Source organism: Echinops telfairi, unplaced genomic scaffold, assembly GCF_000313985.2.
Source record: "Echinops telfairi isolate 266 unplaced genomic scaffold, ASM31398v2 ScPeMD7_7469;HRSCAF=8507_1, whole genome shotgun sequence".
Lineage (NCBI taxonomy): Eukaryota > Metazoa > Chordata > Mammalia > Afrosoricida > Tenrecidae > Echinops > Echinops telfairi.
The window spans coordinates 100,585,087-100,605,893 of record NW_022111373.1 but is presented as its reverse complement, the minus strand read 5'-3'; the positions used below and the strand labels follow the sequence as shown (position 1 = coordinate 100,605,893).

Genomic DNA, 20,807 nt, shown 5'->3' with positions numbered 1-20,807 from the left:
TACTTGAGTTTTTTTCACAGTGCTGTCCTGTGAGCTCTGGTCAACACCACCACTCAGTGGCATTGTTCCTGAGCAGGAAGCAAAATTTCACAGCTACACGTTGTTCTCTGAAATCAGCCATCACCAAAACGAGGCTCAAGCAAAACTGATTTGATGAAAAAATTCAGTGTGTCCAGAGAGAACCGTCTCAGGCAACACCCCTGGGTGCACTGACTCAGAGTGAGTTGCTCGATGACTCGCTTAGTGGGAAAAATAAGTACTATGAAACTCTGCCCAATGGGGCTTTTTTCTGTTGGGGGGGGGCCCTCATATTTATGCTTTTTAATATAATCTGTGAAATTTCAACTTAGCAAAGATGTCACCATATTTTCCATGTGGTATTTTTCAATACACATCATTACACAAATAAAACCCAAAAACCTACTGCCACTGAATCAATTCCAGCTCATAGGAACCTTCCTAGGGTTTCTGAGACTCACTTCTGAGGGCGCCAGCCAGCCTCATCTTTCTACCACAGAATAGCTGCTGGGTTTCAACTGTCTACCTTTGGGGACAGGTCAAAACCACCACCAGCTCTGCAGGAGAAAGACTGGGCTTTCTACTTCTGTAAGCAGTTGTAAACCCACAGGGGGTCGCTATGAGTCAGCATTGCCTCAATGGCAGTGAGAGAAAAGAGAGAGAGAGAGAGAGAGAGAGAGAAGAGAGAACCTTTCAGGTCACAGCCTGACACTTATCCCACGGTTCCCCCAAGATTCCTTTACACAGATAAAGTCCTTGTCTACAGCACCACTTTTTTTGAAATACACAAATACACAGATGTGTTCATGTCCAGGTTATTTCATGCAAATTTTCTTCTTTGTTATAAAGATATAACAAGAATCAGATCAAACTCTCTCATATTGGTCTTTGGAAATATTCATTTAATCCCAGATGCTTTCTACATTAGTGTGTCAGGATATTCCATTGCTTGGTGTAATGTTTAGCTAGATGTCCAGATCTTGAAATTTCCAGTTCTTACACTTAAAAAACCAACATACTATAACATGGAAAAGCAGTTTTTCAACTTGAGGCTGAATTCTCCATATACATACATATATGAGCATGGTGCTCTCAATGAAACCAGAGAAGAAAAACAGCATTAAAAGTGCCAGTTGATATAAAACATTAAATGGTTATGGAAAGGAAAGGTTGAAAAAAAGAGAAAGAAGTTAGCATTGATATAATAGAGATTATGCTTAGCTTGATGTGATATGGTGCCCTACCTGATGGATTAAAATTAATGTAAAACTCAACCCTTGAACAGAAATCGTTAAAACAATTCCAAGGTACTGAAAGAATGTATAAAGATATTTAATGACAAAAATTCAAGAGGGCTGCCCCCAACGACAAAATACAACAGAGACAACCCCCAATAGGAAACAAACAAACAAACAAACAAACCCCCAATAGGAAACAAACAAACAAACAAACCCCCAATAGGAAACAAACAAACAAACACAGAAATGTTGAACACCTGAGCCGGCGGCACAATGTGCATCAGAGCGGGGATCGACTGACAAGGTCTCAACCATTCAAGTCAGGTTTATCATTTTGATCTCCTATGGTCATCTCTCCAACGCACTGTTGGGTAATTAGTTTATTCCCATCCGTTCATTGTGGATCGAGGGAAATCCCTGGAGGCTTGTGTCCTGTGTGCCTCTCACAACTGTATCTTGGGCTTCCACTGTCATCCATAGCTAGTAGAATAGGGGTTTCTGGGGACACAGTGGCCAGGGGGTACATAAAGGGGAGCTAATATCAAGGAGTTCAAGAAGGAAGGGAACGGTTTGAAACTGATTGGGGTAGCAATTGTGCAATACCGCTTGATGTGATAGAACTATGGAATGATATGATATCTGCATTAGCACCCAAGAAAATGTTTTTGGGAAAAAATTATTTGATAAGGGAAGCATATATACCCACTTGTTTCAAAGTTTCACCAAGCCCCAGTTTCTTAAACATTGATGGCTTGTCAGATATTTTGAGTTTTCATTAATTGTTGAACATCAAAAGATATCCTAATACTTCGTCAAAACTCAGGAAAATGAGTCTCTAGAAGATCCTAACAGAGGAAATAAGATAAACATTATCCCAGCTCCATGGTAGAGGAGCATTGTGTTCTGATGAAATCAGGAGACAGTTCCATATTTGGTTCCAAACTATGACGGAAAAGTGTCTTTTCCAAGGACATGTATTTTCCTGTGGGCGGACAGACGTATGTAGTGCTTCTTAAAATGAATAGGCTATTAATGACCTCACTTGGTGCAGTGATGAAAAGACTTGGCTTTTCACTGAATGATCTGCAGTTTCAAACTCCAAGCTACTCTGCAGGAAAAGATGTAGTCACAAAGGGGGTGGGAGGTAAAAAGAGGAGCTGATACCAAGGGCTCAAGTAGAAAGAAAATGTTTTGAAACTGATGATGGCCACATATGTACAAATGTGCTTGATACAACTGATTGATGTATGAATTATTAGAAGAGCTGTAAGAGTCCTAAATGCAATGATTTTTTTTTAATAATGAAAGCTTTGGAAAGTCTGGGGTAATCCTATGCTGTCCTATAGGATCATTAAAAATCAGAATTGATTTGATAATGAGGAAATTAGTATTTGGGTTTTAATTATAAAAATTATGTCACTGTTCCATCACTGATAATATATAAATGAAGATATTGCATTTTGTTTTGATTCTGTTTTAGTTTTATTTATGGTATTTGTGGCTTTATACGAGATAAAAAAGGTTTAAATCAAAATATTTAGAAACAGACGAAGTACTAATAATGAGGGGGAAGGAGTCAAAGTGATGGTTATTTTTATATAGATTGTGCAGCTACAGTAAACATTTCACTTTGCTTTACAAGCAGTTATCTGCAACCTCACTCAAATTTGCATTTATAATTACCATCATAAATTGCAAATTTTGTATTTAAACTTTAAAACCCTACCTACTTTAAACATCTTGCAAATTGGTTAGGGCCTCCTTTACTGTGCATTTTAATTACACAAGTTGTAAGGATTGCTTTAATCTCTTTTTCCCCCCTTCTGAAAGGGCGTTTTGAATCATCACCAACTTCTTGAAGGGCCTGAGGGTTTAGAAAATGCTCGGTTTGGCTCAGCCATTGCAGTTCTTTCAGACATCAACATGGATGGCTTTAATGACGTCATAGTTGGTTCACCTTTAGAGAATCAGAACTCCGGAGCTGTGTATATCTACAATGGCCATCAGAACACCATTCGCATGAAGTATTCTCAGGTAACCCATGGTAACGTCACGGTAATGTACTGACATGTGTATATCATCATAGTAGAGCTGGAGTATGTATCAGTCAAACCATAGGGAGTGCATTTCTCTTAGTTGATAAGTTCATTCAATCAGCAAGTATTAAGTGAGCCTTTATTATGTGCCAGGTGCTGTTCTACACTCTGATGATGCTGTCAAGAATGAGACAAACCAAATTCTGTCCTTCATGGGCTTTACATACTAGTAGAGGAGAGATGTAAAACCAGAGATGCTCTCATATTACAAATAGTAATAAAAGCTGACGACAAAGAACTAAAGCAGGAAATAAATGATCCTTGGTGAACTGTACCTGGTGGTTGGAAGGGTGACGAAATAAGGTCTTGCTGTGATGATTTTGAGTAAAGACCTGAAGAAAGTGAACTAGATTGGGGTCTTAAAGGCTTGAAGGTAAAAAAGCGGCCATGTAGCTCAGAAGCAACAAAGCCCACATGGAAGAAGCACACCAAACTATGTGGTCATGAGGTGTCGAAGGGATCAGGGATCAGGCATCATAAGAACAAAAATTTGGTCCAGCTGGTGCACACTGTAATTTCCTGTCAAATTTGCTCTTTTAGAAAATCTTGGGATCTGATAAAGCCTTCAGGACCCGTCTCCAGTACTTCGGGAGATCCTTGGATGGCTATGGAGATTTAAATGGGGATTCCATCACTGACGTGTCCATTGGTGCCTTTGGGCAAGTGGTCCAACTCTGGTGAGTCTGCGACAGTCTGAGATGAAGCCCCGCCTACTGAAATGTGAAACAGATTGTCGTAGCTGCCACGCAATGCCACATGAATTATATAAGACTCTGGGGCATATATAGGAGCCCAGGTGATGTAGTGGGTTACTGCTAACCCCAAAGTGAGAAGTTCAGAACCACCAGCTACTCAGGAGAAGGAGGAGGCCATCCGCTCCCCTAAGTCTCAGAAACCCACAGAGGGAGGTGTACCATGTCCTGTAGGGTCCCTGTGAGATGGAATCAATGGATGGTGGTGAGTTTGAGTTGAGCTTTGGTATTCTGGGGCATATATGTGTCATAGTTTGCATGAAGGAAGGAAGATCTTTCCTCGTGTGAGAAAAAAAAATTTTTGCTTAGCAGTAGAAGCATGTTTCTCTTCTCAGAACACCAAAACCCTTGACATGCTATCTAGTGTATTTCTGAATGTCATCTTCCAAATCGCCTTACCTCAGCACACTGTAAGGAAGTTTCGTAAGAACCCTCAGACCACACACGGTATTGTAGCTTCTTAAGTGGTAGTTGTTGTAGGTCACTGACTCATTTCCCTACTCTGGCAACCCCACGTGAAACTGAAAGGAAATCTATCCCCCAAGGGTTGTAGACAGTACCCTTGAGAACAGGAAGTCATTGTGTAGGCTAACATGACCTTTTACTGACCTCAGCAGGAGCTGAAGAGTAGGGGGAATAATAAAAGATTAAAGAACCATTGATTCAGGTTTCAAAAATATATACTGCTGATGAGAGAATGGAATCAGGAAGAAGTCAAGATTTAACCCAAATGTCTCCAAGAAAATACAGCTCTACTAGTTATTCGCTTGTCTGTTAAAAATGTATTTAAATGTCATGTCAGCAAAGACAGAAACATTCCACATCGTGGTAATGTTACTTATGAACTTAATGGCATTATTAGCAATATCTCACTTATGTTTTTGAAGGATAAAAGTGCCTTGTTCATTGCAGAATGTGGAGAAAAAGAAAATCCCAGGGTAATATTTAAGATTTTGAAAAATAAGAAAATAAATTTGCTAATGGGCTCAGCCAAAATCAGCACATTGAGTCTATCTGATAATGTAGTATAATATGACTCTTATGAAACTTTTGTACAAGAAACTCTCTTTCCTGGTCAGTATCAATAAAATCAGTGGTAGACTAACCTTTCTTCTTTGATGGGGACTTTGCTTCCTCAATCAGTCAAAAGATACATGGCAGCAAACCAATTTCCTGCGATGACAGCCACACTAGGGGAGGCCATGGTGTGACTGTCACCCTAAGGCTAGTGGATCTGGAAAATTCCCTGAGAATTATTTTCAAATAATAAATTTTTTAGTTGACAGAACATTTAGCTGCTATTCTGTAGAGTTGAGGGTGTGTACTTGGAGTGATTATAATAAAGTACAAATTCCACTGAATAAGGACTTAGGAGACCATGGGGTCTAATTGCTTACTGTCTCTTACTAAAAAATAGCAAACTGTCAAGCCACCAGATGGGTTTGTACCTCTGCTGTTTCATTTATAAAATGAAGATATTTATTCTACCTCTGCGTTAGGCCAGGTTGTCTAGAGAAACAAATCCAGTGACACTTTATAGAAAGAAGCGCACTATGTATCATGAAGGCATCCCAGTTTCGTCCAACTCATGTCCGTAAGTCTGATGCTGGTTCACAAGTTGCTCCTCAGATTCACATAGCCACGTGCTGGTGATGTAGAGACGTGGACCAAGAAGCAGGAAGACCACAGGTCGGTGCTGCAAGGTTGCGTGGATCCAAGGTCCATGAGAACATGGTAGGATGCCGGCAGCTCTGGGGGTCGAGTGACCCACATTTAGCCACCCCTCAAGGCAGGTAGCTCCCGTAGGCAGGAAGGTGGCGTTGCACAGAGAGATCAGAGCTCTGAGTCCCTTGCTCTTACACAAAAGGTTTATGACATGAAGGCGGTGTCATCACGCTGCAACTTGATTGACAGGTTTGACTCCGCCCCTACCCAGCTTCTGTGACAACAGGACAAAGCGAGGCACACACCCCCCTCACCACCATTACCATCACCTCTACCTTCTCACCTTCTCTCTCTCTCTCTTGCTTTTATGATAAAGAGTAAATATAATTTCTTCCAGCTAGTCAACTCACCAGGTATCATGATTTTTCTACCTCCCTTCCAAATTATTTGAAGACCTCTTTGTGCTAATGCATTGATTTGCTCATTTGAGAAAAAAAATATTAAATGTGAATTTTACTGGTGGTACCCAACTGAAACTCCAACTGCCATCAAGGCAACTCTTACTAGTTGCTACCCTCTGTAGTTTCCGAGGCTCTACATCTTACAGGAGCAGACAGTCTTCTTTCTTCTAAGGAGCGACTGGGGGGCTTGCTGATCTTGGATTAGCAATCCAACACTTACCGGATAGCCCTGCTAGGGCTCAAAGGGGACACAATCCCTGCAACCTCCGCGCTGTCAAATACAAAATGCTGCTAACGTGCTTTGATAGAGCTTGGAGAGAACCATCTGCGAATTCTGACACTGGGACCTTGATGTAAGGGATAGTGTGTGTAGTTCAGCTACAAAGACCATCTTTCCATTTCCGATTATGCCCGCCAGGTCCCACAGCATTGCGGATGTATCCGTGGAAGCTTTTTTCACACCAGAAACAATCACTTTGTTCAACAAGAATGCTGATGTCATCCTCAAACTCTGTTTCAGTGCGAAATTCCGGCCTGCTCAGGGAAACAATCAAGTGGGTAAGTGAACCCGAAACCATCTCAAAAGAAACAGGTGTGTGCTCTGAGTTTAATCCTGAAGAGATCCTACATGTTGGATCTATCGTCCAAGGACGACGTATAGGTCTGCACTTGCAGATACTGAAATCGGCATACATTTGAAGGGCCTGGGAATGGGTCATTGGTCCGGAGAGGGTTGTTTCTGTCGCACTCGCCTCTGTTCTGGATGATGACACTCTGCCAGGCCAAGTCATGATCTCTAAAACAGAGCCTTGGGCTCTCCCAAATCTCTCCTGAAAACTCTTCTTACCCCTGGCTCCTTTCCTTGGATATTTGGATATGCCCAGATTATGCAGGATTATAGGAGTATTGATTGAATGGAATGCATGTTAGCCTGCTACCATCCAAATTGGACGTGTCCACTAAAAATGTCAAATATTATTCCTGATTGAAACATGAAATAATGAAAGAGAAAATATAAAACAATATTCAGTTTGTGCCTAGTGTTTAAAATTTGATAAATAATGCATCAATGTGAGTAAAAGTCTGAAATGTGTCCAAGCAGATGGGGAAGAGTTAAGAAGACGCTATGGAGCAAAGCCAGCTCGTTATTGGGTCCAGCCAAGTCATCATTCATGATATGTAGCACACACGTTATATTTCATTGCAAGCTTGTGATTAGTTGCTTTCAGATCAGCTTTGGTTCATAATGACCCCCTATGCCACAGAAGGCAACGCTTGGTTCACACCTCTCAGCTCTGGGATGTACTTGAGGCCCTTATTGTGACGATTGGGTGGTTGCTGTTGGCTGCCACAGAGTCAGCTCTGACACATAGTGCCCCTCTGTGCAACAGAGCAAAACCTGGCCCCGGCCTGTGCCATCCTCCCACTTGTTCCTGTGCGTGAGCCCATTGGTGCAGCCATGGTGGCTACTGTATGACCTTCCAACTGGAGGGGCCCAACTTCCAGGACTATATTGGGCAGTAGTCTGTTGTGATCCAAGGAGTTTTCATTGATGAGTCATATATATATATGAAAACTAATCATATATATATATATATAGTTTACAAAACTTTACTTTTAAAATAGAAGCCTTAGTAATGATAATAATAATGATTAACATTTGTTGACGCTTGATACATCAAATATTGACGAAATACTTCGCATCTATCATCCAAATTTATCCTCACAAAGTCATTTGAAATAGGTATAATACCAAACCCAGTGGTCACACTAAGGAAATACAATTCAATAAATAACTTTTCCAAGTTCTAATTGCTACCAACTGTTAAAAAACAAGTATTTTCAGGTCCCTTCTCAGAGCACTTTAAGTTTCTCTCGTTTTGAGATTGTAACCTTTCCCTAATTGCTTTTTCAAGCAAGATATTTTTTAAGGTACACATTTTCAGTTGTTTGAAATTGCTTGTCATTTGCTTTATTATGTAGAATAAAGTGAATGTCTATGAAACAATAACAATTTAACTTTTTATTGATTTTCCTTGATTAATAAGTATATTTGGTGCCTAGTGATTTTCAAATCACTACCTCACCTTTTATTACTTTCTAAATTGCTATTATTCATCCACCATTCAATATTACATTGTGGCTATTGTATATTTTTAATCCTTCTTCTATTCCTTATTTGAATTGGAAAGTTTCTCTCAAAAACTGGATGCCATTTTTACCTCTGCTTTTTTAAACAGATGATCTATATAATATGAAACACCATCAATATCTTGTTATCATAGCCTTGCTTAAATTAACTTTCTAATGAAAAACTTCCCATTATATTACTTCTCCTTGAGTTAGGCCAAAATTAAGTATTTATTTGTTTCGTATTTAACTTATTTTCTCACTTTTTAAATTTTTGAATTATACTCTGACCCTGAATGAGAAAATTATATCAATAATAGAAGCAATTTCTAAAGACATTAAAGACTGTCTTATAATTAATCACATTTCACCCCAAATTCCTTCCTTTTTTGTCTCAATCAGAACTTCCTTTAATAAAAAATTATTTATTATGCTTCAGGAGCTTAACTTATATATTTTTTGTGTTCCATTTAATTGGTTCAGATAATGAACCATTTAGAACTACATCATACGGTTTGCTAGACTGAATTATCTCTTTTTTAAACATTTTAATTAATTTCTTTTTCTTTCAAACCATTTTATTGGGACTGGATCCAAACATTTCCTAGTTCAATTATATCACACAGTATTGTACAATCACTACCACAATCAGTTTTAAATCATTTTCTTCCTGCCTGTACTCCTTATAGCCGCTCCTTCTGCCCCACTGCTACCCCCAACACACACCTCTCCTGCTGTACCCAAGAAGGCGACCAACGATGACAAAATACAACAGAGATAAACCCCAATATGAAAAAAACCCACGTAAAATATTAAAAACCTGCACAAAGTATACAAAGAGGGAAATAAAATGACAAGGTTTTAACCATTCAAGTTAGATTTATCATTTAAATCTATTACCATCATCTCTCCAATACTCTGTGAAAACCAGGTTATCCCCATCCCTCAGTTATGCTCAAAGAGAAGTCACCAGAGGCGTATTCTCGGTGTAGCTCCTGCAAATGTATTTTGGTCTTCCAGAATCTCACAATTTAAACTCGGATCCTCTTCCCTCTGTCAGACTTGGACTATGTAACTTACAATCCTTGAATCACAGATGTTGATGTGTTTCTTCCATGTGGGCTTAGTCTATGTCTCACTTCAATGACAGCTTGTTTTAAAACAAGCCTTTAACACCCCAGATGCTATTCTTTCTGAGAGCCAGGCACCATTTAGTTTCTTCCCCACCCTTTGCTATAGCATCCATATCGTCTGTGTTTTCTTCATGAGGGAGAATGTTGAGTAGGCTCATGTTGTAAGAACTAATTGTTCTTAGATTAGAGCTAGGATTAAGTTCAAACGCAGTATCCATTCCTGAATCTATGTTTCTTATTTGCCTCTGCTTCATTTTAGGGGCATTCTTGTTATTTTATGGTAGAGAATTTTATTGATTATCTCCCTGGAGTATAAAGACCTTCTGTTCATAGTATCTTTGATTAGCCCATGGTGATAATTTTAAAACACTATTGAGAAAGGGAGATTGAACAAGTATAGGCTGACTACAAATCACAATGCATGGATTATTGACTTGTGCAGAAGAAATCCTCACATGACTGAACACTGTTTACACAAACAATGGGAGTTGGTGGTCAGGCAAACCTTTTACTAATATTCTCTGACAGTGTCAGACACGAGTCTGCCAGAAATAAGACCTATATTAAGAAAGGCAGTGGGGCTTGCAGTAGTCAGTTGATGTTAGTCCACCCACCAACAGACGGATAATCTTAGTAGAGCTGTCTGCTTCTTCACACAGCATATAATTTCAGTCTTAAATCCTCAGGTTACAGGCATGTTTTAGGTAGAACCTAGTTCACCTAGTGGGGTTTCGACGTCACACCCCTCTGATAGGACCTTTGGAGCAAGTTGTGCACCTTCAAGATCCAGGTTTCAATGTCCCATGTTCTATGGCACGTGGCCCCCAGGAAGTGTACAGAAAGTCGTCCCAATGTTGCTTATTAGGAGGACAGTACCAGGCATACTCCCCTCTTAGGGTTCTTAACAGTATTATTAGTCATTTCCCACCCCCACTAGGAAGTTGGGTTTCCCCTGCTTTCTACCAGCAGACATGCACTTGTCTTCTCCAAGACGGGTCTGCTCCCATCCCTGCGCCTGACTTGATTTTCCCAATAGTATCCCTCATGTCGGCTGGTCCTGGGGGACGTCATCACACTTTTGCCTGGCAACTACTAAGCTAGCAGTGGGTCACAACCCCTTTGGGGGTCGAATGACCCTTTCACAGGGGTTGCCTCAGATCATCAGAAAACCCATATTTCCGATGGTCTTAGGAACCGAGACACCGCTCCTCTATCCGTATCCAGGTGGGTCTGCCCACATGCAGATACGCCCACATATGAGTACCCCGCGGGAAGACTGTTACCCATGCTACAGCATCCTTCAAGGCAAAATTTCATTTATTCGTCATTAGAAATAAATATTTCACAATATATAATTACATATTATCTTTGTGATTAATCAGTATGCTTTAATTATGTTCAATTTGTAACAATGAAAATATATCCTGCATATCAGATATTTACAGGATGATTCATAACAGTAGCAGAATTACAGTTCTGAAGTAGCAACAAAAATAATTTTATGTTGGGGGTAGCCACAACATGAGGAACTGGATTAAAGGACTGCAGCATTAGGAAGATTGAGAACCACTGCACTAAGCCCTCCTTTCCTCCCCCTCTCTGGGAAACCTGATCCCAGCGCACCCTCCCAGGGAGGACTCCTGAACCAAAGCGGCCTTCCAGGAACCCACACAGGACAGTGCACAGTTCATGGGCACCAGTCAGGCAGTCTGCCAAGCTGCCTGGCTGCCCTGGCCAGCAGACTGGATGGCCTGAAAGCCAGCGCCGGCTCCCGTCCTGGTGCTCACTCCAACACCAGTGACCGTCCACAGTCCTCGTCCTCTGGGATTGCCTCACTTCACTCAGCACAGTAGTTTCCAGATCCCTCCGTGTCACGAGCGGTTTCATGGTTTCATCACTGTTTGGGAGGGGTGCATAATATTTCACCACATATATCGTATCCGTTTTTTTGTTTGTGTTTTTTTAATCCATTCTTAAAAAAAAAATCATTTTATTGGGGGTTCACACAACTCTTATCGCAATCCATACATACATTGGGTCAAGCACATTGGTACATTTGTTGCCATCATCATTCTCAAAACATTTGCTTTCTACTTGAGCCCTTGGTATCAGTTCCTCATTTTCCCCTCCTCCCCTCACCTTTCCTCCCTCATGAACCCTTGATAATTTAGAAATTACTGTCATATCTTACACTGTCCGATGTCTCCCTTCACCCACTTTTCTGTTGTCTGTCCCCCAGGGAGGGGGTTATATGTGATTGGTTCCCCCTTTCTATCCCACCTTTCTCTTACCCTCCTGATATCGCTACTCTCAGTATTGGTCCTGAGGGGTTTATCTGTCCTGGATTCCCTGTGTTTCCAGTTCCTATCGGTACCAGTGTACATCCTCTGGTCTAGCCAGGTTTGTAAAGTAGAATTGGGTTCACGATAGTGGGAAGAAGGAAACATTAAAGAACTAGAGGAAAGTTATATGTTTCATCGTTGCTACACTGCACCCTGACTGGCTCCTCTCCTCCCTGCCACAACTTCCGTAAGAGGATGTCCAGATGCCTACAGATGGGCTTTGGGTTCCTACCCCGCACTCCCCCTCATTCACAATGATGATTTTTTGTTCTTTAGTGCCTGATACCTGATCCCTTCAACACCTCATGATCACAGGCCGGTGTGCTTTGCCCATGTGGGCTTTGCTGCTTCTGAACTAAATGACCTGTAAGACTCCAGACACTGATAGAAATGTAGGCTGTTTCAAACTTCTTGCTGTTGTGAATTGTGCTACAATGAACATGAGATAGCATATGTCTAGTTGTGATCTGTCTCTTACTTCTTAGGGGTATGTGCTCAGCAATGGTATTGTTGGGTCCTATGTTATTTCTATTGCAAGCTGTTTCAGGAAACAACATATCACTTTCCACAGTGGTTGTACATATTTACAAGCCATCTAGCAGTGTATAAGAGTTCCAATCTCTCCTCATTCTCTCCAGAATTTGTTATTCTCTGCTTTGTTTTGTTTGTTTTTTATCGGGCTATGGTTGTTGGTATTAGACGGTATCTGATTGTTGTTTGGATTTACATTTCCAGGTGGCCAGTGAATGAGAGCATTTGGTGTCTTCTCTTGTGAATTGTGTATTCACGTTCCATGACCACTTTTAGGAGGGTTATTTGTTGGTTTGTTTTCTTGTTGTGTGCTAAGAGTGTTCTGTAAATTTTAGCAATTAGTCCTTTGTCCATTATGTCATTGCTAAATATATTTTCCCAATTTATGGGCTCATGTTTTAAGATTTTAACGAAGTCTTGATTAACATAGTGTTTTACTTTTTTTTTTGGTGGACTTGACTCTATCCAGGAATACAATAAGTTTTATTACACCTCATGCTTTTACTGACGTAAGAAATCTGAGGGCTTTGTATTTGAAAAGCAACAGATTGACTAAAATTACAAATTATATGTTCTGTGAGTTTCACAATCTCCACCATTTGATATTGAAAAACAATCAGTTGACCTTGATTTCTTCTACAGCACTTGAGGGTGTCTTTGCCTTTGAGAAGCTGGATCTGTCATGTAACAATCTAGAAACAATTCCTTGGCATGCTGTTGAGAAGATTGTTAGCTTGCATACTCTTAGTTTGAATCACAATATGATTGATAACATTCCTAAGGGGACTTTCTCCCACTTACATAAGATGCCTCGGTTAGATGTAACATCAAATAATTAGCAGAAGTAGCCACCTGACCCTCTCTAGTGTTTTATGTTTAATAGGTCCCACTCATCTATTTTGTCTTCCACAGTGTGTGCGTCCTTTGTTCTAGATGTTCCCGTGTATGTCCTGTACTAGGGCCCTTATATTTGTCCAGTTTTCTCATAGATGATCCTGATAGCTTTGGGTTATACATTTAGGTCTCTGATCCACCTTGAGTTTGTTTTTGTGCATGAAGTGAGGTATGGTTTTTGTTTCATTCTTCTGCAGTTGGATTTCTGGTTTTTTCCAGCACCATTTGTTGAAGAGGGCATCCCCTTCCCATTTAATGTTTATTAGGCCATTGTCAAAGATCAGTTGTCTAGAAGCAGTTGCTTTTATTTCTGGATTTTCTATCCTGTTCCTTTAGTTATATGTCTATCATTATAATAGGACCAAGCTACAACTGTGGCTGTGTAGTAGGTTTTGAGGCCAGGTAGTGCAAGACAACCTTTTTTTTTTTTTTTGAGAAGTTCTTTGCTTATCCTGGGCCTCTTCCCACTCCATATGACGTTGGTAATGAGTTTTTCCATTTCTTTATAAAGAATGATGTTGGGATTTGGATCAAGATTTCATTGAATATGTAGATTGCTTTAGGTGGTATTGACATTTTTCACAATATTGAGTCTTCCTTTTCATGAGCTTGGGATATTCTTCCCGTTATGTGAGTCTCTTTCGGTTGCTTATATTATTGCTCTGCATTTTTCTTTCATTGACTAATCATTGGAAGTAGATTGTCAGACCTTGAGCCTGCTCGGATTTCAAATCTGTACAAGTGATATAGTTTCCAGTGTCATGGTAACACACACAACAACGCAGTATGGCGCACTGACAGATGGGTGGGAGTGATTCAATGGTGTCTTCTTTCGTTGACTGCTTCAAGGTTCCCAACATCATGCCTGGTGCTTTCAGGTTCTAATTATTTTTTGGAAGCCTGTAGTTCCACAGGTATTTCATCAAGTGGCAAGCAAAGTAATTTAAAGACCAAAAAATACAGAGGAAGGTTATTTTCCATAATTCATAACAAGAAAAGAATTGGTTAGGACACAAAGCAGAAGTTAAGCTCATGCCTTGGCAAGCTTTTTCTGTTTTCCTCTCCATCAAAAACTGTTCCTTGCAGGAGCTCAAACATTGCCCAAACTTTGAGCAGCATATTTTACAGAGCTGCTTTGTATCCCATTTATTCAAGTACCCATGAAAGCTGGGTCAGAAACATTGCTGTATAAATAAATATTATAATAAATGACGGGTTGACATAAAAGCTAACTTTGAACATGTATGGTTAGTTGAGAAGCAATCGACTGGCTGGCACTATTGACCTTGACATTTAGATGGCGTTGGCTTCGTGTGTCTTCCAATTCTTGGCTGTGCTTTTCTGTTGTCTTAACGCTTGAAGAGGTTGCATCATCAGCGAATTCTCTTCCCATCCACTCACTTTCTGGAGCCTCTGAGTTTCTTGCTTGCTGGGTGAGTGGTTTTCCTTTAAATCATCTTCCTCCATCTCCCCAGGGCTACAGGGAGAAGCCAATCATGATCATTTGTGGTATTTCTTGGAAATAATAGGGTATATGGCACAAATTGCATCTTTACAACTTTGAAAAGTGAATTTATACAGTCTGTTGCTGTCTTGTTTTTTAATTTGTTGGATACCAATGAATTGGTCCTGACTCATAGCGACCATGAGTACAACAGAGCAAAATACTCCCCCTCCTGTGTCCTCTGTACAATTGCTGTTAGAGTTGAGTCCATTGTTGCTGCCACTGTGCCCATTCATCTTGTTGAGGGTCTTCCTCATTTCTCATGCCCTTAGACTTTGCTACACATGATGTCCCTTTTCAGGGACTGGTCTTTCTTGATAATGTATGTGTCCAGGTCCATAAGATGGAGTCTCACTAACCTCACTTCTTTTTTTTCCCTGTCATCATTTTTTTTAAAAATCATTTTGTTGGGGGCTCATACAACTCTTATCACTATCCATCCATCCATTGTGTCAAGCACATTGGTACATTTGTTGCCATCATCATTCTCAATACATTTGCTTTCTACTTGAGCCCTTGGTATCAGCTCCTCATTTTTCCCTTCCCTCTCCATTCCCTCCTCCCTCATGAACCCTTGATAATTTATCAATTATTATTATTTTGTCATATTTTACACTGTCTGATGTCTCCCTTCATCCACTTTTCTGTTGTCCCTCCCCCAGGGAGGAGGTTATATGTAGATCCTTGTAATTGGTTCCTCCTTTCTACCCCACCTTCCCTCCACCCTCTCAGTATCACAACTCTCAGGACTGGTCCTGAAGGGATCACCCACCTTGGATTCCCTGTGTTTCCAGTTCCTATCTGTACCAGTGTACATCCTCTGGTCTAGCCAGACTTGTAAGGTAGAATTGGGGTCAAGATAGTAGGGGGAGAGGAAACATTAAAGAACTAGAGAAAAGTTATATGTTTCATTGTTGCTACCCTGCATCCTGACTGGCTCGTCTCCTCCCCGCAACCCTTCTTTAAGGGGATATCCAGTTGCTTACAGATGGGCTTTGTGTCCCCACTCCACATTCCCCCTCATTCACAATGACATGATTTTTTGTTCTTTGATGCCTGATACCTGATCCCCTCACTTCTAAGGAGCATTCTGTCTGTCCTTCCTCCAAGACAGGGTTGTTTGTTCTTTTGGCAGTCCCTGGTACTTCCAATATTTTTTTTTTATCAGCAGTATAATTCAAATTCATAGATTCTTTTTCAGTCTACCTTATTCATTTTCCAATTTTACATGCATACGAGGTGATCACAAATACCAGGGCTTGGGTCAGGTGTACTCTAGTCCTCCCAGTGACATATTTGCTATTTAACACCTTAATGCAGCATACTTGCCCAATGCATTACATCACTTTATTTCTTGACTGCATTTGGTCTCTTATTTATTGAATCAGATGAACATTGCAATTTAAAGTTAATTATATATAAGTGTATTCTGTCTATAAGACTGCATAATTTTTAGCAAGCTGCTTGAAACCAAGGGAAAAGTAATATTTTAAAGTAGTATAATGGAATTGGTTTGGGAGGTATATTCAACATAGAATCCCAAATGAAGTTACCCAAATATATGACTAGCACCAGATTCTCGCTCTCCATTTTGGACACATGACCAGCAATGCTAGCTTGAAAGAGTAGTTCTTATAGCTTGAAGACATTGACTACATACATGAATTTTTATTGCTTCATTATTTTAAATTGTTTTTATTTTGACTTCCCTTGGTTAGTTTTATCAATTCATTTTAAAAATAAAGAAACAGAGATTGAAAAGTTTTAAGCAAAGTGCCCGAGTATACACAGCTCAAAGTGATGAATTAGAATTCAAACCAAGTTTGTCTGAATCAAACCCTGTTGCTACAATGCCCATACCTTTCTGTGCCTGTCCACAGAGTAGAGTTAATCCTTGCAAGAAGTATTTAACCCTCACAAATTCATGTAATCTTATTTTTAAAATATCCTAATATGAACACTTTGGCAAATTGAAAGCATCTTTTATTCTAGTTTATTATATCAGAAATAGGCTCATTATATCCACTTTCCAGGATTATTGTAGAACTTATTCAAAATGATTTGTCAGAATGTATCCAATGGTAATGTTACTGGGAAAGACTGGAAGCCTTAGGCCCCATTCTCCCTGTTCTTGTTGAACTCAAAAGAAATTCAGATGCAAGATAGGAAAGCCTTTCAAATGAGTGGGTGAGTTTATTAGAGTTGCCTCAGCACGGATCAAGCAGGTGAGCACTCCAGCCAGTCTGTAGGCTACATTGGATGGAAAGTTATTTTCCCCTCATAAAAATGCATCTGCCAAAGAGCAAATGCTAGTGAGAGAAACTCTCACACTGTAGGTGGGTCTATAAAATGGTGCAACCCCTGTGGAAAATTCAATGCTGCTTCCTCAAAAAGCTAGGAATACCAATCCCATATGACCCAGCCATCCCTCTGAACGAGGACACAAAGAGGTAGATGCGCACCCACGTTCGTCAGCACTGTTCATAAGAGCAAACAGATGGGCACAGCCTAAATGCTATCAGTGGAGGAATTAATATATAAACGTTGGCACGTGCACACAATGGAAGACTCTGTAACATCAGAGAACAACAAAGCAGCTCAGAAAGTAGATGAACCGGAAGGACGTTATGATGAGTGAACTTAGTCAAGTGCAAATGGACAAATATTGTAGACGACAATTATTTCAGGGACTATTCTAAAAAGCTAAGAAATGGTTTCACGCTAAAAAAAATATTTGATGATTAGTAAGGGTGAATCGAGAAGTCATTGACTAAAAGAAAAAAGATTTATGTGTAATAATATTTCCATATCATTTTTATCACAGGCATTACGTATAACATGACCCTTGATGCAGATCGGTTTTCATCCAGAGTGACCTCCAGGGGATTATTCAAGGAGAGCAATGAGAGATACCTGCAAAAGAACGTGGTAGTAAGTCAAGCTCAGCGTTGCTCGGACCACTTCATCCTCATCCAGGTGAGGCCTCAGAGTGGTCCCTTCCCACCTCATTCCTTCTGCTTAACGAACAGTGAAGGCCTAAAGGAAAGAATGAATGCTTACGGGTTAAAAAGTACTTGTCATTCTAATTAATTCTAATAATTAGAATTCTAATTATTCTAATAATTCTAATAATTGCTTACTTGTTAGAACAGGAGATCTGTTTCCTTTTTGTGAATGTTTAGGATCAACTTCAATTATTATACAAACTTAGAAGCATCACATTGCATTTGGGATTACAAGTCAAAATCTCCTCTAAGATCCTGCGAGAAGTCAAAGAGAGGATGCTTTCCTAAGCGTGTAACAGGGAAATCTTTCAAAACAACAATATGTTCACGTTGACACTTTCCTACCAGGGAAAATGCGCATTCATTTTCAAGCTGTTGGAAGGAGCGGTTCCAAGGGTGGGTTCCACCATTGATTGCAGGCGATAGCGGTGAAGACTGAGGATTTTGGGATGCTGTTTTTGTCGTTAGGTCCCATTGAGTCAGTTCTGCCCCATAGCGATCTTAAATACGCACAACAGAATGAAACCGGCCTGGTCCTGCAGCATCCTCACAATTGTTCCAGTGTTTGAGCCCATTGTTGCAGCCACTGTGTCAATCCATCTCCTTGGGAACCTCCCTCTGTTTGGCTGCCCCTCTACTTTACCAAGCATGATGCCCTTCTCCAGTGAATGGTCTCCCCTGACAATATGGCCAAAGTATGAAGTTTTGCCATCCTTCCCTCTAAGGAGCTGTACTTCCTTTAAGACAGATTTGTTTGTCCTTTTGGCAGTCCCCAGTATTTTCAACATTGTTCACCAGCACCACAATTCAAATGCATTGATATTTTTTTGATATTCTTTATTTAATGCCTACCTTTCACATGTGTATGAAGCAATTGAAAATATCATGTCTTGGGTCAGGTGCATGCTAGTCCTCAAAGAAACAAGAGATATGAAATAGAGTTATTTTTTCTAATCTTATGATGTAATTCATACAGTGTTTTAAACTCTCCCCAAGTATGAAAAGATGCTTCTCAAGGGAAAACTTTTAACAGAAAATACATTTTTAAAACATATGAACATCGCTCCTTTGAAATCACATGATGAAATTTGAAAGTGTAATTTTAAAGGACTCATTTAAGTACTCACCTAGAATATTTAGCACCGTGGTTCTCAGAGATGAAGATTCATAAGAGTGGCTAAGAAAACAGTTATAAAATAACCATTCTGGGTCCCCCCCACCACCACCCCCAGACATTTGTTCTAAAAGGGCGGCTCAAAAGAATGTTCATGTTTGTGGCACATATCTAGACAGTCCTACTGTAGATGATACAGAGATCACATTGCAGAAAGTGCTAATGAGCAAAGTCAGTGGCTTTGGGAAATAAAACCATCTCAGTTGTTTTATGTTATGTTAGGTTTGAAGGTTTATTGTTTATCCCACCCAGATTATTTTTGTATGGTTAAGTGGTAATTATACCCAAGGCAATTGAGTTGATTCTGACTCATAGCCTCCCTATAGGTCAAATCAGACCTGTTCCATAGGGTTTCTGAGACTGTAAGTCTTTATAGAAGCTGATAATGTCATCTTTCTCTCACTGAGTAGCTGCTATGTTCCAACCTCCAACTCTGTAATCAGCAGTGTAATGCTGAACTCTCTGTGCCACCAGAGCCCCTTCATGCTCACTGTCGCTCTCTCACTGCCATCATGAGTCAATGCCAACTTACAGTGACCCTATAGGACAGGGCAGAAGTGCCCCCATGAGTTTCTGAGACTTTCACTGTTTATGGGGGTAGAAAGCGCCATCTTTTCCCTGAGGAGCAGCTGGTAGTTTCGAATTGCTGCCCTTGTGGATCATAGCCCAACTGATAAACACTATGCCACACTAACCGAATAGATTGTTAAAAGGGAGGAAGCTGCTTCCATTCTCTCCTGTCCATGTGCCAAGTGGCGGATCAAATAACACATGTCGCCCTTTGTAGGGGGAACAAAGACAGCCAGACTCTCACTTTCCCTCTCTCTCTCTCTCTCCCTCCCTCCCTCTTTATATATATATGTAAAATATTCATCGTCACATGTAGTGCAGTGTTCAAGCACCCCACTGCTGCTCACTAAATGGCTGGCAGTTAGACCTCATGAGCCACTCCAAAGGAAAATGATGTGGCCGTCTGTTTCCTTAGAGATGCCAGTCTTGGAGACCCTGGGGGTGGTTGTACTAATCTTAGAATAGCGGTTCATGGAGGAAATGCCTGCTGATCTGCTTCTGTCAAGATTAAATCCAAGAATAGATGCAGTGAGACAGTCCTGCATCAGAACACACGAGACAGGATGAGTGGAGCTGACTCAACAGTAAGGTTCGGGTTTGGGGTTTGCTTTTTTTTCTTTCTGGTAGTCTGCTTGGTTTTCAGATCATCCAGTATGTGCATATCATCTAAATGTTCAGAATGATTTGTGTACTTCTTTTTTTTTTTAAATGCCTTTATTGGGGGCTCTTGCATCTCTCATCACAGTCCATACATTCATCCACTGTGTCAAGCACATTTGCACATATGCCGCCATCATCATTTTCAAAGCATTCTCTTCCCACTTGAGCCCCTGATTCAGCTCCCCACTTCTCCCCCCGCCCCCACTTGTGTACTTCTTTTTTTTTTTTAACATTTTATTAGGGGCTCATACAACTGTTATCCCAATCCATACACAAATCAATTGTGTAAAGCGCATTTGTACATCGTTTCTCTCCCACTTGTGTACTTCTAATGACATTTCCCATGAGCGAGCTACTCGTTGTTGCTCCAGTGTTTCTCTTTTGTACTTGTTTCATAGATTTATTGGCATATAATTCATACTTCATACAATTCAGTCGTTCAATCCTATTGATGCTGCGTTGTACAATCATCTCAGTCAATTTTAGAACATTTTCTTCTTTCTTGAATTTATTACTAGATTTTCTTACCGAACCTTGTTCACCTCTCTTTTTCGTGAGGATGTTGAACACAGGCCTAGGAAAACAACAAGTTTGGGTAATTCAAGAGATGGTTATCCTACATAAGCAAGAAATG

At 40.3% G+C, this 20,807-nt stretch overlaps 1 protein-coding gene across 1 annotated transcript in view; it reads left to right on the top strand.

Moving 5' to 3' along the window:
• ITGA2 (integrin subunit alpha 2) overlaps positions 1 to 20,807 on the top strand; it is a 99,523-nt gene that overhangs the window by 47,091 nt on the left and 31,625 nt on the right. Inside the window, exons 13-16 of the mRNA XM_004703722.2 lie at positions 3,087 to 3,290; positions 3,893 to 4,029; positions 6,649 to 6,788; positions 17,589 to 17,740. Of these exons, the coding sequence (XP_004703779.2) occupies positions 3,087 to 3,290; positions 3,893 to 4,029; positions 6,649 to 6,788; positions 17,589 to 17,740 (633 nt within the window). The remainder of the gene's footprint in view (positions 1 to 3,086; positions 3,291 to 3,892; positions 4,030 to 6,648; positions 6,789 to 17,588; positions 17,741 to 20,807) is intronic.